The 16,501-nt window shown below is 51.3% G+C and overlaps 1 protein-coding gene across 8 annotated transcripts in view; it reads right to left on the reverse strand.

Annotated features, from left to right (window-relative positions):
* The window catches only part of LOC142316932 (cytochrome P450 2C3-like), a 217,685-nt gene that overhangs the window by 104,732 nt on the left and 96,452 nt on the right, over positions 1-16,501 (reverse strand). For all 8 annotated transcript variants that reach the window (XM_075352714.1, XM_075352707.1, XM_075352709.1 and 5 more), the window contains one exon: positions 7,493-7,633. In XM_075352714.1, coding sequence (XP_075208829.1) covers positions 7,493-7,633 — 141 coding nt within the window. The remainder of the gene's footprint in view (positions 1-7,492; positions 7,634-16,501) is intronic.

A 16,501-nucleotide genomic window follows, 5' to 3' on the forward strand; every position in this document is an offset into this window, starting at 1 on the left:
ACTGAGGACTGATCAATGTGCTGTGCACTCTGCTGCCATCTACTGGCTGATGTGTATAATGCATTGTATGTGCAGACACTGAGGAGTGATCAATGTGCTGTGTACTCTGCTGCCATCTACTGGCTGATGTGTGTAATACATTGTATGTGCAGACACTGAGGAGTGATCAATGTGCTGTGTACTCTGCTGCCATCTACTGGCTGATGTGTGTAATGCATTGTATGTGCAGACACTGAGGACTGATCAATGTGCTGTGCACTCTGCTGCCATCTACTGGCTGATGTGTGTAATGCATTGTATGTGCAGACACTGAGGAGTGATCAATGTGCTGTGCACTCTGCTGCCATCTACTGGCTGATGTGTGTAATGCATTGTATGTGCGGACACTGAGGAGTGATCAATGTGTTGTGCACTCTGCTGCCATCTACTGGCTGATGTGTGTAATGCATTGTATGTGCAGACACTGAGGACTGATCAATGTGCTGTGTACTCTGCTGCCATCTACTGGCTGATGTGTGTAATGCATTGTATGTGCAGACACTGAGGACTGATCAATGTGCTGTGCACTCTGCTGCCATCTACTGGCTGATGTGTGTAATGCATTGTATGTGCGGACACTGAGGAGTGATCAATGTGCTGTGCACTCTGCTGCCATCTACTGGCTGATGTGTGTAATGCATTGTATGTGCGGACACTGAGGACTGATCAATGTGCTGTGCACTCTGCTGCCATCTACTGGCTGATGTGTGTAATGCATTGTATGTGCGGACACTGAGGAGTGATCAATGTGCTGTGTACTCTGCTGCCATCTACTGGCTGATGTGTGTAATGCATTGTATGTGCAGACACTGAGGACTGATCAATGTGCTGTGCACTCTGCTGCCATCTACTGGCTGATGTGTGTAATGCACTGTATGTGCAGACACTGAGGACTGATCAATGTGCTGTGTACTCTGCTGCCATCTACTGGCTGATGTGTGTAATGCATTGTATGTGCAGACACTGAGGACTGATCAATGTGCTGTGCACTCTGCTGCCATCTACTGGCTGATGTGTGTAATGCATTGTATGTGCGGACACTGAGGAGTGATCAATGTGCTGTGCACTCTGCTGCCATCTACTGGCTGATGTGTGTAATGCATTGTATGTGCGGACACTGAGGACTGATCAATGTGCTGTGCACTCTGCTGCCATCTACTGGCTGATGTGTGTAATGCATTGTATGTGTGGACACTGAGGAGTGATCAATGTGCTGTGCACTCTGCTGCCATCTACTGGCTGATGTGTGTAATGCATTGTATGTGCGGACACTGAGGAGTGATCAATGTGTTGTGCACTCTGCTGCCATCTACTGGCTGATGTGTGTAATGCATTGTATGTGCGGACACTGAGGAGTGATCAATGTGCTGTGCACTCTGCTGCCATCTACTGGCTGATGTGTGTAATGCATTGTATGTGCAGACACTGAGGAGTGATCAATGTGCTGTGCACTCTGCTGCCATCTACTGGCTGATGTGTGTAATGCATTGTATGTGTGGACACTGAGGAGTGATCAATGTGCTGTGTACTCTGCTGCCATCTACTGGCTGATGTGTGTAATGCATTGTATGTGTGGACACTGAGGAGTGATCAATGTGCTGTGCACTCTGCTGCCATCTACTGGCTGATGTGTGTAATGCATTGTATGTGCGGACACTGAGGAGTGATCAATGTGCTGTGCACTCTGCTGCCATCTACTGGCTGATGTGTGTAATGCATTGTATGTGCGGACACTGAGGAGTGATCAATGTGCTGTGCACTCTGCTGCCATCTACTGGCTGATGTGTGTAATGCATTGTATGTGCAGACACTGAGGAGTGATCAATGTGCTGTGCACTCTGCTGCCATCTACTGGCTGATGTGTGTAATGCATTGTATGTGCAGACACTGAGGACTGATCAATGTGCTGTGCACTCTGCTGCCATCTACTGGCTGATGTGTGTAATGCATTGTATGTGCAGACACTGAGGAGTGATCAATGTGCTGTGCACTCTGCTGCCATCTACTGGCTGATGTGTGTAATGCACTGTATGTGCGGACACTGAGGACTGATCAATGTGCTGTGCACTCTGCTGCCATCTACTGGCTGATGTGTGTAATGCATTGTATGTGCAGACACTGAGGACTGATCAATGTGCTGTGCACTCTGCTGCCATCTACTGGCTGATGTGTGTAATGCATTGTATGTGCAGACACTGAGGAGTGATCAATGTGCTGTGCACTCTGCTGCCATCTACTGGCTGATGTGTGTAATGCATTGTATGTGCGGACACTGAGGACTGATCAATGTGCTGTGCACTCTGCTGCCATCTACTGGCTGATGTGTGTAATGCATTGTATGTGTGGACATTGAGGAGTGATCAATGTGCTGTGCACTCTGCTGCCATCTACTGGCTGATGTGTGTAATGCATTGTATGTGCGGACACTGAGGAGTGATCAATGTGCTGTGTACTCTGCTGCCATCTACTGGCTGATGTGTGTAATGCATTGTATGTGCAGACACTGAGGAGTGATCAATGTGCTGTGCACTCTGCTGCCATCTACTGGCTGATGTGTGTAATGCATTGTATGTGCGGACACTGAGGACTGATCAATGTGCTGTGCACTCTGCTGCCATCTACTGGCTGATGTGTGTAATGCATTTTATGTGCAGACACTGAGGAGTGATCAATGTGCTGTGTACTCTGCTGCCATCTACTGGCTGATGGGTGTAATGCATTGTATGTGCAGACACTGAGGACTGATCAATGTGCTGTGCACTCTGCTGCCATCTACTGGCTGATGTGTGTAATGCAATGTATGGGCAGACACTGAGGAGTGATCAATGTGCTGTGCACTCTGCTGCCATCTACTGGCTGATGTGTGTAATGCATTGTATGTGCAGACACTGAGGACTGATCAATGTGCTGTGCACTCTGCTGCCATCTACTGGCTGATGTGTGTAATGCACTGTATGTGCAGACACTGAGGAGTGATCAATGTGCTGTGCACTCTGCTGCCATCTACTGGCTGATGTGTGTAATGCATTGTATGTGTGGACACTGAGGACTGATCAATGTGCTGTGCACTCTGCTGCCATCTACTGGCTGATGTGTGTAATGCACTGTATGTGTGGACACTGAGGAGTGATCAATGTGCTGTGCTCTCTGCTGCCATCTACTGGCTGATGTGTATAATGCATTGTATGTGCGGACACTGAGGAGTGATCAATGTGCTGTGCACTCTGCTGCCATCTACTGGCTGATGTGTGTAATGCATTGTATGTGCAGACACTGAGGACTGATCAATGTGCTGTGCACTCTGCTGCCATCTACTGGCTGATGTGTGTAATGCATTGTATGTGCAGACACTGAGGACTGATCAATGTGCTGTGCACTCTGCTGCCATCTACTGGCTGATGTGTGTAATGCATTGTATGTGCAGACACTGAGGACTGATCAATGTGCTGTGCACTCTGCTGCCATCTACTGGCTGATGTGTGTAATGCACTGTATGTGTGGACACTGAGGACTGATCAATGTGCTGTGCACTCTGCTGCCATCTACTGGCTGATGTGTGTAATGCATTGTATGTGCAGACACTGAGGAGTGATCAATGTGCTGTGCACTCTGCTGCCATCTACTGGCTGATGTGTGTAATGCACTGTATGTGCAGACACTGAGGAGTGATCAATGTGCTGTGTACTCTGCTGCCATCTACTGGCTGATGTGTGTAATGCAGTGTATGTGCAGACACTGAGGAGTGATCAATGTGCTGTGCACTCTGCTGCCATCTACTAGCTGATGTGTGTAATGCACTGTATGTGTGGACACTGAGGAGTGATCAATGTGCTGTGCACTCTGCTGCCATCTACTGGCTGATGTGTGTAATGCATTGTATGTGCAGACACTGAGGAGTGATCAATGTGCTGTGCACTCTGCTGCCATCTACTGGCTGATGTGTGTAATGCATTGTATGTGCAGACACTGAGGAGTGATCAATGTGCTGTGCACTCTGCTGCCATCTACTGGCTGATGTGTGTAATGCATTGTATGTGTGGACACTGAGGAGTGATCAATGTGCTGTGCACTCTGCTGCCATCTACTGGCTGATGTGTGTAATGCATTGTATGTGTGGACACTGAGGAGTGATCAATGTGCTGTGCACTCTGCTGCCATCTACTGGCTGATGTGTGTAATGCATTGTATGTGTGGACACTGAGGAGTGATCAATGTGCTGTGCACTCTGCTGCCATCTACTGGCTGATGTGTGTAATGCATTGTATGGACAGACACTGAGGAGTGATCAATGTGCTGTGCACTCTGCTGCCATCTACTGGCTGATGTGTGTAATGCATTGTATGTGAGGACACTGAGGACTGATCAATGTGCTGTGCACTCTGCTGCCATCTACTGGCTGATGTGTGTAATGCATTGTATGTGCAGACACTGAGGAGTGATCAATGTGCTGTGCACTCTGCTGCCATCTACTGGCTGATGTGTGTAATGCACTGTATGTGCAGACACTGAGGAGTGATCAATGTGCTGTGTACTCTGCTGCCATCTACTGGCTGATGTGTGTATGACAGGTAATCAGTCTCCTCACCTCAGGCTGCCATAGAAACAGGTGGGAGGAGCCTCCTGCTCGGTGCTGACACTTCCTGTGGCTGGTACCAGTTGGGTCCGGTCCATGCTGAGGGGACGTCTCGTCACATAGAGGCTCCTCATACAGTCAGGAGAGACACGGCCGCACTGCTCTATCCCCAGCAATAGGGAGCGATAGCACCAAACCCGGGACTCCATATTGGTAGCCACGGGGAGACGACTAGTGAAGCCCCTCCATCAGCCGTGCATCAATTCCTCCAATAGTAAGTGACATGCTCTGTACCCCAATAGTTAATCTGTTAGAGAGGGGGGCATGGGGAGCAGTCTGTTAGAGGGGGGCATGGGGAGCAGTCTGTTAGAGGGGGGCATGGGGAGCAGTCTGTTAGAGAGGGGGGTATGGGGAGCAGTCTGTTAGAGAGGGGGGCATGGGGTGCAGTCTGTTAGAGAGGGGGGCATGGGGAGCAGTCTGTTAGAGAGGGGGGCATGGGGAGCAGTCTGTTAGAGAGGGGGCATGGGGAGCAGTCTGTTAGAGAGGGGGGCATGGGGAGCAGTCTGTTAGAGGGGGGCATGGGGAGCAGTCTGTTAGAGGGGGGCATGGGGAGCAGTCTGTTAGAGAGGGGGGCATGGGGAGCAGTCTGTTAGAGAGGGGGGCATGGGGAGCAGTCTGTTAGAGAGGGGGGCATGGGGTGCAGTCTGTTAGAGAGGGGGGCATGGGGAGCAGTCTGTTAGAGAGGGGGGCACGGGGAGCAGTCTGTTAGAGAGAGGGGCACGGGGAGCAGTCTGTTAGAGAGGGGGGCATGGGGTGCAGTCTGTTAGAGAGGGGGGCATGGGGAGCAGTTTGTTAGAGAGGGGGGCATGGGGTGCAGTCTGTTAGAGAGGGGGGCATGGGGAGCAGTGTGTTAGAGAGGGGGGCATGGGGAGCAGTCTGTTAGAGAGGGGGGCATGGGGAGCAGTCTGTTAGAGAGGGGGGCATGGGGAGCAGTCTGTTAGAGAGGGGGGCATGGGGAGCAGTCTGTTAGAGGGGGGGCATGGGGAGCAGTCTGTTAGAGAGGGGGGCATGGGGAGCAGTCTGTTAGAGAGGGGGGCATGGGGAGCAGTCTGTTAGAGAGGGGGGCATGGGGAGCAGTCTGTTAGAGAGGGGGGCATGGGGAGCAGTCTGTTAGAGGGGGGGCATGGGGAGCAGTCTGTTAGAGAGGGGGGCATGGGGAGCTGTCTGTTAGAGGGGGGGCATGGGGAGCAGTCTGTTAGAGGGGGGGCATGGGGAGCGGTCTGTTAGAGGGGGGCATGGGGAGCAGTCTGTTAGAGAGGGGGGCATGGGGAGCAGTCTGTTAGAGAGGGGGGCATGGGGAGCAGTCTGTTAGAGAGGGGGGCATGGGGAGCAGTCTGTTAGAGAGGGGGGCATGGGGAGCAGTCTGTTAGAGGGGGGGCATGGGGAGCAGTCTGTTAGAGAGGGGGGCATGGGGAGCAGTCTGTTAGAGAGGGGGGCATGGGGAGCAGTCTGTTAGAGAGGGGGGCATGGGGAGCAGTCTGTTAGAGGGGGGGGCATGGGGAGCAGTCTGTTAGAGGGGGGGGCATGGGGAGCAGTCTGTTAGAGGGGGGGCATGGGGAGCAGTCTGTTAGAGAGGGGGGCATGGGGAGCAGTCTGTTAGAGAGGGGGGCATGGGGAGCAGTCTGTTAGAGAGGGGGGCATGGGGAGCAGTCTGTTAGAGAGGGGGGCATGGGAAGCAGTCTGTTAGAGGGGGGCATGGGGAGCAGTCTGTTAGAGAGGGGACATGGGGAGCAGTCTGTTAGAGAGGGGGGCATGGGGAGCAGTCTGTTAGAGAGGGGGGCATGGGGAGCAGTCTGTTAGAGAGGGGGGCATGGGGTGCAGTCTGTTAGAGGGGGGCATGGGGAGCAGTCTGTTAGAGAGGGGGGCATGGGGAGCAGTCTGTTAGAGAGGGGGGCATGGGGTGCAGTCTGTTAGAGAGGGGGGCATGGGGTGCAGTCTGTTAGAGAGGGGGGCATGGGGAGCAGTCTGTTAGAGAGGGGGCATGGGGAGCAGTCTGTTAGAGAGGGGGGCATGGGGAGCAGTCTGTTAGAGGGGGGGCATGGGGAGCAGTCTGTTAGAGAGGGGGCATGGGGAGCAGTCTGTTAGAGAGGGGGCATGGGGAGCAGTCTGTTAGAGAGGGGGCATGGGGAGCAGTCTGTTAGAGAGGGGGCATGGGGAGCAGTCTGTTAGAGAGGGGGGCATGGGGAGCAGTCTGTTAGAGAGGGGGGCATGGGGAGCAGTCTGTTAGAGAGGGGGGCATGGGGAGCAGTCTGTTAGAGAGGGGGGCATGGGGAGCAGTCTGTTAGAGGGGGGGCATGGGGAGCGGTCTGTTAGAGAGGGGGGCATGGGGAGCAGTCTGTTAGAGAGGGGGGAATGGGGAGCAGTCTGTTAGAGAGTGGGGCATGGGGAGCAGTCTGTTAGAGAGGGGGGAATGGGGAGCAGTCTGTTAGAGAGTGGGGCATGGGGAGCGGTCTGTTAGAGGGGGGCATGGGGAGCAGTCTGTTAGAGAGGGGGGAATGGGGAGCAGTCTGTTAGAGAGGGGATCATGGAGTTGATAACTATTGCACCGCATTATGGCAAGTTTTGGGTTGCTATGGCGGCACATTCCTTGTTTTGGATCACCAGTTGCAGAAATAACAGCGCCCTGAACTTGCTGACTCCATAAAATAAGCTTCGAGTGAAGATTGTTGGTTACAGCCAATGTCTCCCTCCACTAGAGACCGGTGGGAAAATAAAGATTACATGAAGGAAAGAATACATGTAAATGTGTGTATGACCCTGAGATCTATGAATTCTTTCCTATTGGTTATCATCAGATTTTGGCGTTTGAAGCCCACACACCTCCTGTCTTGGACACGGCTTGCACCAGGTATTTGGACTCGGCCAAAACTCTCATCTCCATGATTTTCTTCCCCATTCCAAAATTCCTGAGAGACGTCATGGTGAAGCGTCGGAGTGATCGCCACCGTGGTCCAGTAAAACCTAATGAGAAAAGGACATGGAGACATTAGTGGCTGTATACAGAAGAAGACTTTTCTGGGACTTCACTTCATGCCCACATCACCCCGATATTAGCTGCAGAGACTAAGCCGGCCACAACGCACCATCAACCACAATGCAAATGGAGTCAGCAGCTGTGGCACCAGACAGCTCAGCCCCTTCCTAGACTCCTGGGACTATATTCATTTGGAAGTCACAATTGAAAAGCTCTGACCTAGAAGAACAATCTGATGTGTAGAGCGAGGCAAACCTTAACTAAAGCTCCAACTCCAAAATCTTTGAGATTGTGTCTATAAACTTGTGGGAAGCAAGGATAATAATTGCCGGAGTTTTCTTGTCTGATAAAGAACTCGAGGCTGGAAAAGTCAGTGGTACTAATGAAAAATAGCTGGAAGGTCAATTTGCAACTCTCACTTTACTGTATAAGAAAGAGCCTGTTGGAGAGGCAGAGTCTCCCAGAAGTAAACATGGTCAGAGGTCACCAATCTATGAACCGTATCTACAAATTGTGGACCAATTTTACGAAAAAGAATATCCCACCGTCTACAGTACAGTCAATATTGGATGCTTGTGATCTATGGGCTCTCAGGTGGCGCTGAAGGAAATACACATGTAGGAAAAAAGGCAGCAATACTGCTGTAGAATTGATGGAGCTTGTGGAAAGGGCAGAATTCCTGTAACACTAGCGAAAACCTCAGCACCGAAGAAGACGAGTAGGAAATGTTACTGCAAATATAACTTATTTTGATCTGGCACTAAAGGAAAGATAGATATCAACCAACGTTTTCACGAACAGGTGGTCTTCATCAAGGACATCGGTGTGGATTGTTGCCGGGTAACAGCCATACGGCTCCTTGCTGACGCACAAACTCTTCATACCTGGCAGGTAGAATTGTGCATTATGATAAGCTATTGGGTTGCAAAGGAGCACCACATGCTAATCTTGCACAGGGGCCCTTTTCTAGCCTTGTCTACAGGGGCATGCAATTCACTGCTTGGGCTCAGGAAATCTCCCAGAAATCATTGTATGTGATCACAGATTGCCGTGCAATCCAAAATGCATGTTACAGCTTGTAACGCCGGCGTCCCTGCGCTGTCCCTCTTCCTCCATCTGGTAGTGATTCCGGCACGCTCACATTCTGCTCAGGGGTGGTTTCTGTTCTTGTCACTGCCTCCTAATTCCAGGGCCTGTGCACTTTGCATAGGTCTTCCAGGAGCGCGCATCTTTCTTTTCTTAAAAGGCCATCGCACCATAACCTGGAAATGCCTATTAGCCCGTGACTGAGAAGCACTAAGTATTTGACATCCTGAGCAATGGGTTCTGTCAGTATTCTGCACGCTTGCTAGTTGCCAGGTTCCCTAAACTTGTACATGACGTGAATACATTTACCAGTGTTCCTGTCTCGAGTTCCTGAGTCCATTCCAGTCCTGTGTTCCTGTACCTGAGTCCTGCCAGTACCTGCTGTCCAATCTGTAACACCCATTTAGTCTGTACCAGCCGTCCAGTCTGTTCCAGCCATCCTGCCTCTACCCAAGTCAAAACCTGCTTGGTGGCCCCTGGGGTTAGCTGCTGCAGAACCAGGGACTGCACTGGAGGGGTACTTGGCAGCTACTTTCCAGCACAATCTTAATCTTACCATTAAAGGCTCTAGTGAAGACAAGGTAGTCGCTTAGTCACTCTCCTCCAAGATAAGCCAGGGCCCATGCCGCAGTGTCAAGTCCATCAGCGTGACCGTTAGCTCTGGCCTTGGACCTTCCTGACCCTAGCGCCTTTACACTTACGATGTTCTATCAGTAGATGTCTTGCCAGTGGGAAGCACAGGCAGTTACTGTTCTTAGCTCTGGACCCAGTTTGTCTGCTCCCGCAGTTTGATGGTGACTCCAAGCAATGCCGTGGGTTCATCAATCAGTGTAAGCTGCATTTTGGATTTTTAGCTCATCATTTCCCCTTGGAATTGGGCCAAGGTGGCATTCATTATGTCCCATCTGGGAGGAGAAGCCCTTGTATAGCTCAGCCCCTTATCGTAGAGAGGGGATCTTGAACACCTTCCTGGCGGTGTTCCACAAGGTTTATGATGAGTCGGGCCGTGTCACCTCTGCAGCATCTACCCTCATCCGATTGCACCAGGGAAATCTTACAGTAGGCCAGTATGCCGTTAGTTTCCGCAGTCTGTCTTTGAAACTCAGTTGCAATAATGAGGTGTTGGTAGCAACCTTCTGCGAGGGTCTGACAGGAGGAATTAAGGATGACCTTGCTTGTCATGATATTCTCACCTCCTTAGATGACCTGGTTTCCCTGGCTATCCAGGTCGACCTCAGGTGTCAGGAACGTGCTAGAGAAGTGAACCAAGAGAGGAAGGTGATGCGTTTGGCTCCACAATTCCAGAGATTGCAGACTGCAGAACAATCATCTTCCACAGCTCCTCCTAAACATATGCAAGTAGACTGAGGGAAACTGGCTAAACATCATCAGGAGGTTTGTCGCACCAATGAAAGTGCTTCAACTGTGCCAGTCCTGAACATATCTGCTTTTGTCCCGCAAAACCGTAAAACTCCCATGTCTAGGGTCTGTTGGAGAGGCTAGCTTGCTTGAGTGCAACTCCTCTCTGACTCGTTCAGTGAGCATTTCCTGTGACAACACATGGTTTCTCAATGAATAAATTATTATTATTATTTCTCGAGTCAGTCTATTGGGAAACTTCATACAACAGACCATGGTGGATCTGTGGCGCCGCCAGGTGGTCACACGCTAAATAGGCCCCTGCACAACACCTTCCCTCACAGGGTTACACCAGCCAACAAAACCCTAGTCACCCCCCCAGGGTAAGATAGGCACACCAGTGGGCGGGACCAGGCGGAAGGAAAACGCCCACTTAGGGGTCTAGAGAACCCGGGGACGGGAAAAGAGTCAGTTTCAGTTTGTTTTTAGTTGGAGAGTTGGAGTTGACAGTTGGAGTAGGAGAGAGGAGAGGAGAAAGTGAAGTGCAAGTGCAAGCCAGAAAGGAAAGGCGTCGGGGTTGGAGCCCCGGCGTGCTGGCTAGGTGGCAGATGGTGGTCTGTGTCTGTCAGGAGACGGGAAGACGGCTGGCGGAGATCCGAGGTGGACCGGGACAGGGTAGGAGCCCGCCGCTACCGATATGGGAGAACCAACCCTGAAACCGTGCACAGAGGGGGTACTTGGACCCTGAAGCAAGGACCGGAACAACCGGCTTTGTTAATTAACCAGTTGAGGACAGGATTACAGGTCCTGTCCCACCCAAAGTCCCAAAAGAGCAGACCGGCAGCCCACCGCGGGGGATAGGGCATCCGCCAGCGCCCGTTAGATCTCAAGGGTCAGTGTCAGCGGGCAAGGCTCCCACCAGTAGTTTTGGGAGCGGACTCCCGTGTTTTATACCGAGAAGTCAAAAGAGAGCTAAAATAGTGCAGAGGAAAGTGACACAAACCATCACCCCGGGTGAGGGACCAGAATACACCCGACCGTGGAGCTCCGGCCACTGGCACCTTGGTTTACCACAGGACTTGTGTGATTTCTTTGACTGTGGAGTACACTAACATCCCCAGGTCCGAGCGGGCGCGCCGACCCCTGCAGCCACCATCCTCAGCACAGAGACATTGGGCCCCGGGGCATCCACCCCTATCCATGGAGGGTTAAAAACAACTAGCTGCCATTCCAACGCCCCCGGGTGCTCCCCAATAGCAATGGTGGTACCCCAATTTACCACATACCGTGGGTGGCGTCACGGAAAATACAGAAAATCCCACATACAAACAAACCCCCCTTTTATTCGAAATGTCCGCGAGACCCCCGGGTCCGGAGACCCCTCGAGCCACACTGTAGATCCGGATCCGAGCAGCCCGGCTGCTGGCGTGGGGCGGAACAGATCAATATCAGATTCCCATCCAATGTCTTCCAAGTCTTTTGATGGTTTCATCCGTTAATGGGAGAGCCCTGTCTGAGGCCATCCATTTGACTACCAATCAACTAGCACATTGAATGGAAATGCTGCACTCCAAGCAGATGGTCTTCTATGTGCCACTGAGCCGGTCCCATTCCCTGCTCCTGCGACTGCCATGGCTATGAGTGCACAAGCCCATCTTGTACTCGAGGTCTGGAGAAGCACTTTTTTTTAATTAAATGTTTTTATTAAAGTTTTACAAGTTACAACCAAATAAACATTGGAGGCTCCTCAGCCTCTCCCCAGCCTCTACCCCCTCCCAACCCTCCCCTCCCCAACAAACATTAAACAAACAGACTTGTAGAAAGGAGAGACCATGTCAGATCTGCAGCTCCACACATTCCTGGACAAAAGTTCTTTAGTACCATTATTACATTTATCAATTAATCCAGTTAGGCTATGTGTCCACGCTGCGGAAAATGCGCGAATTTTGCCGCGGATTTCTCGCGGAAAAGCCGCGGATTTCCCGAAAATCTGCAGCACCGGCACTTCCCAGCCATTTCTATGGCATTTTGGAAATGCTGTGCCCATGCTACGGATTTTTCCGCAGCGGATTTCGTGCGGATTTTGATCCGGAAAAATCTGCAACATGTCAATTATTGTTGCGGATTTTCATCCGGATTTTGGCTTTAAAATTGGGAAAAAAAAAAATCCGCACCAAAATCTGCATCAAATCCGTGGCAATTCCGCGGTAAATCCGCACCTTTGAACAGGTGCGGATTTTGCGGTTAAGCTGCGGATTTTGATGCAGAAAAATCAGCAGCTACATTCTCTCGTGGACACATAGCCTTAAGGCCGCTTTACACGCTGCGATATCGGTACTGATATCGCTAGCGTAGGTACCCGCCCCCATCTGTTGTGCGACACGGGCAAATCGCTGCCCGTGCCGCACAACATCGCCCAGAGCCGTCACACATACTTACCTGTCCGGCGTTGTCGCTGTGACCGGCGAACCGCCTCCTTTCTGAGGGGGCGGTTCGTTCAGCGTCACAGCGACATCACAGCTGCGTCACTGAACCGCCGCCCAATAGCAGCGGAGGGGCGGAGATGAGCAGGACGTAACATCCCGCCCATCTCCTTCCTTCTGCATTGCGGCCGGGAGGCAGGTAAGGGGAGCTTCCTCGTTCCTGCGGTGTCACATGGAGCGATGTGTGCTGCCGCAGGAACAAGGAACAACCTCGTTACTGCTGCAGTAACGATTTTTGAGAATGGACCCTCATGTCACCGATGAGCGATTTTGCACGTTTTTGCGACGATGCAAAATCGCTCATAGGTGTCACACGCAACGGCATCGCTAATGCGGCCGGATGTGCGTCACCATTTCCGTGACCCCAACGAGTTCGCATTAGCGATGTCGTAGCGTGTAAAGCCCCCTTTAGGGCGGCTTTGCACACTACGACATCGCAGGTGCGATGTCGGTGGGGTCAAACTGAAAGTGACGCACATCCGGCATCGCATGCGACATCGTAGTGTGTAAAGCCTAGATGATACGATTAACGAGCGCAAAATTGTCGTAATCGTATCATCGGTGCAGCGTCGGCGTAATCCATAATTACGCTGACGCGACAGTCCAATGTTGTTCCTCGCTCCTGCGGCAGCACACATCGCTGTGTGTGAAGCCGCAGGAGCGATGAACATCTCCTACCGGCGTCACTGCGGCTTCCATAGGATATGCGGAAGGAAGGAGGTGGGCAGGATGTTTACATCCTGCTCATCTCCGCCCCTCCGCCGCTATTGGCCACCTGCCGTGTGACGTCGCTATGACTCCGCACGACCCGCCCCCTTAGGAAGGAGGCGGGTCGCCGGCCAGAGCGACGGTCGCAGGGCGGGTGAGTGCATGTGAAGCTGGCGTAGCAATAATTTTCGCTACGCCAGCTATCACACGATATCGTACCTGTGACGGGGGCGGGGACTATCGCGTGCGACATCGCAGCATCGGCTTGCGATGTCGCAACGTGCAAAGCCCGCCTTAGACTTTTGTTTTTCTTTGAGTTTTTGCTTTGTTTGGCATTGTACACAGCTAAATGTCATTTTTGATGAAGAATCTAACCTGTTCCCATGCTACTCTCTTCTCCCCATGCTACTCTCTTCTCCCCATGCTACTCTCTTCTCCCCATGCTACTCTCTTCTCCCCATGCTACTCTCTTCTCCCCATGCTACTTCCTTCTCCCCATGCTACTTCCTTCTCCCCATGCTACTCTCTTCTCCCCATGCTACTCTCTTCTCCCCATGCTACTCTCTTCTCCCCATGCTACTCTCTTCTCCCCATGCTACTCTCTTCTCCCCATGCTACTCTCTTCTCCCCATGCTACTCTCTTCTCCCCATGCTACTCTCTTCTCCCCATGCTACTCTCTTCTCCCCATGCTACTCTCTTCTCCCCATGCTACTCTCTTCTCCCCATGCTACTCTCTTCTCCCCATGCTACTTCCTTCTCCCCATGCTACTCTCTTCTCCCCATGCTACTTCCTTCTCCCCATGCTACTCTCTTCTCCCCATGCTACTCTCTTCTCCCCATGCTACTCTCTTCTCCCCATGCTACTCTCTTCTCCCCATGCTACTCTCTTCTCCCCATGCTACTTCCTTCTCCCCATGCTACTTCCTTCTCCCCATGCTACTCTCTTCTCCCCATGCTACTCTCTTCTCCCCATGCTACTCTCTTCTCCCCATGCTACTCTCTTCTCCCCATGCTACTCTCTTCTCCCCATGCTACTTCCTTCTCCCCATGCTACTCTCTTCTCCCCATGCTACTCTCTTCTCCCCATGCTACTCTCTTCTCCCCATGCTACTCTCTTCTCCCCATGCTACTCTCTTCTCCCCATGCTACTTCCTTCTCCCCATGCTACTCTCTTCTCCCCATGCTACTCTCTTCTCCCCATGCTACTCTCTTCTCCCCATGCTACTTCCTTCTCCCCATGCTACTCTCTTCTCCCCATGCTACTCTCTTCTCCCCATGCTACTTCCTTCTCCCCATGCTACTCTCTTCTCCCCATGCTACTCTCTTCTCCCCATGCTACTCTCTTCTCCCCATGCTACTCTCTTCTCCCCATGCTACTCTCTTCTCCCCATGCTACTCTCTTCTCCCCATGCTACTTCCTTCTCCCCATGCTACTCTCTTCTCCCCATGCTACTCCCTTCTCCCCATGCTACTTCCTTCTCCCCATGCTACTTCCTTCTCCCCATGCTACTCTCTTCTCCCCATGCTACTCTCTTCTCCCCATGCTACTCTCTTCTCCCCATGCTACTCTCTTCTCCCCATGCTACTCTCTTCTCCCCATGCTACTCTCTTCTCCCCAAACCTCCGTCATCATTATAAATAAGTTCTGCAGAAATTTCTCGCCCTTTGCCCCTTGTTATCAATTTAGAGTAAGCCGTATCTAAACCTAATCAGTTCCCTCGAAGCCCTGACCCGTCTATCCATCGTGCCCATATTTTTTCAAATTTGACAACGCCATTTCTTTTCCGGTATATACTTTTCTCCACATTTATCACCCAATTAACCTTTTTGACATATTCAGATATTGTAGGAGTGTGGTCCGAGATCCAGTGTTGAGCGATTAGTTTCCTGGCAATATATAATAGTCTAGATATGGCCACTTTGCCCTCCTCTCCCAAAGGTAAATCCTCCACGTATCCCAGAATACATACAAAGGGAGCTAAGCTCGTCTCTATCGTGTATACTCTATCGATTATCTCTGTCACCTCTCTCCAGTAATGTTCAATATCAGGACACGACCACATCATATGTAATAGATCTGCGGAACATATTTTGCATCGCGGGCAGAAGGGGTCAGTTCTAACTCCAATATCAAACAGGAATCTAGGGGTGCGATATACTTGGTGAATAACGTACAGGTGTGACAGTCTGTATGCCTCCCCCAATGATAGACTAGGAATTCTTTCTAAAGCCTGCTTTACACACTTCAATAAATCTTTCAATCCGTCGTCGGGGTCAAGTTGTAAGTGACGCACATCCGGCATCGTTCGTGATGTATTTGCGTGTGAAACCTACATGCGATCGATATTGAACGAAAATACGGTGATCGCATACACGTCGTTTATTCCTCATACATTGGACGTTTTGTATGAACCTAGTCAATTGTAACGTGTGACATCCCTCATACGATTGTGATGTCTGATGCTATGTGCGCAGGTGTGCGCTCTGCACCGCAGCTTAAAAAAGGTCTGCTTCAGAGCGCAGCTGAAAAGCTGAAGCGCCTCACAATGTCTGTCATTCACTAATCTCTGTCAGTCCGTCACTATCTCTGTCCCTCTCTCTCTGTCCATGTCAGTCTATCCCTCTTACCCCCTCTCTCATATACTCACCGATCCCCGGCGCGGCTCTGCACGGCATTCACACTGCTCCGGCGGCTTTTACTGTTTTGAAAAAGCCGGCCGCCCATTAAACAATCTCGTATTCCCTGCTTACCCCGCCCACCGGCACCTATGATTGGTTACAGTGAGACACGCCCCCCACGCTGAGTGACAGGTGTCACACTGCACCCAATCACAGCAGCCGGTGGGCGTGTCTATACTGTGCAGTGAAATAAATAATTAAATAATTAAAAAAAACGGCGTGCGGTCCCCCCCAATTTTAAAACCAGCCAGATAAAGCCATACGGCTGAAGGCTGGTATTCTCAGGATGGGGAGCTCCACGTTATGGGGAGCCCCCCAGCCTAACAATATCAGCCAACAGCCGCCCAGAATTGCCGCATACATTATATGCGACAGTTCTGGGACTGTACCCGGCTCTTCCCGATTTGCCCTGGTGCGTTGGCAAATCGGGGTAATAAGGAGTTATTGGCAGCCCATAGCTGCCAATAAGTCCTAGATTAATCATGTCAGGCGTCTATGATACACCTTCCATGATTAATCTGTAAATTACAGTAAATAAA

Source organism: Anomaloglossus baeobatrachus, chromosome 6 (assembly GCF_048569485.1).
Source record: "Anomaloglossus baeobatrachus isolate aAnoBae1 chromosome 6, aAnoBae1.hap1, whole genome shotgun sequence".
Lineage (NCBI taxonomy): Eukaryota > Metazoa > Chordata > Amphibia > Anura > Aromobatidae > Anomaloglossus > Anomaloglossus baeobatrachus.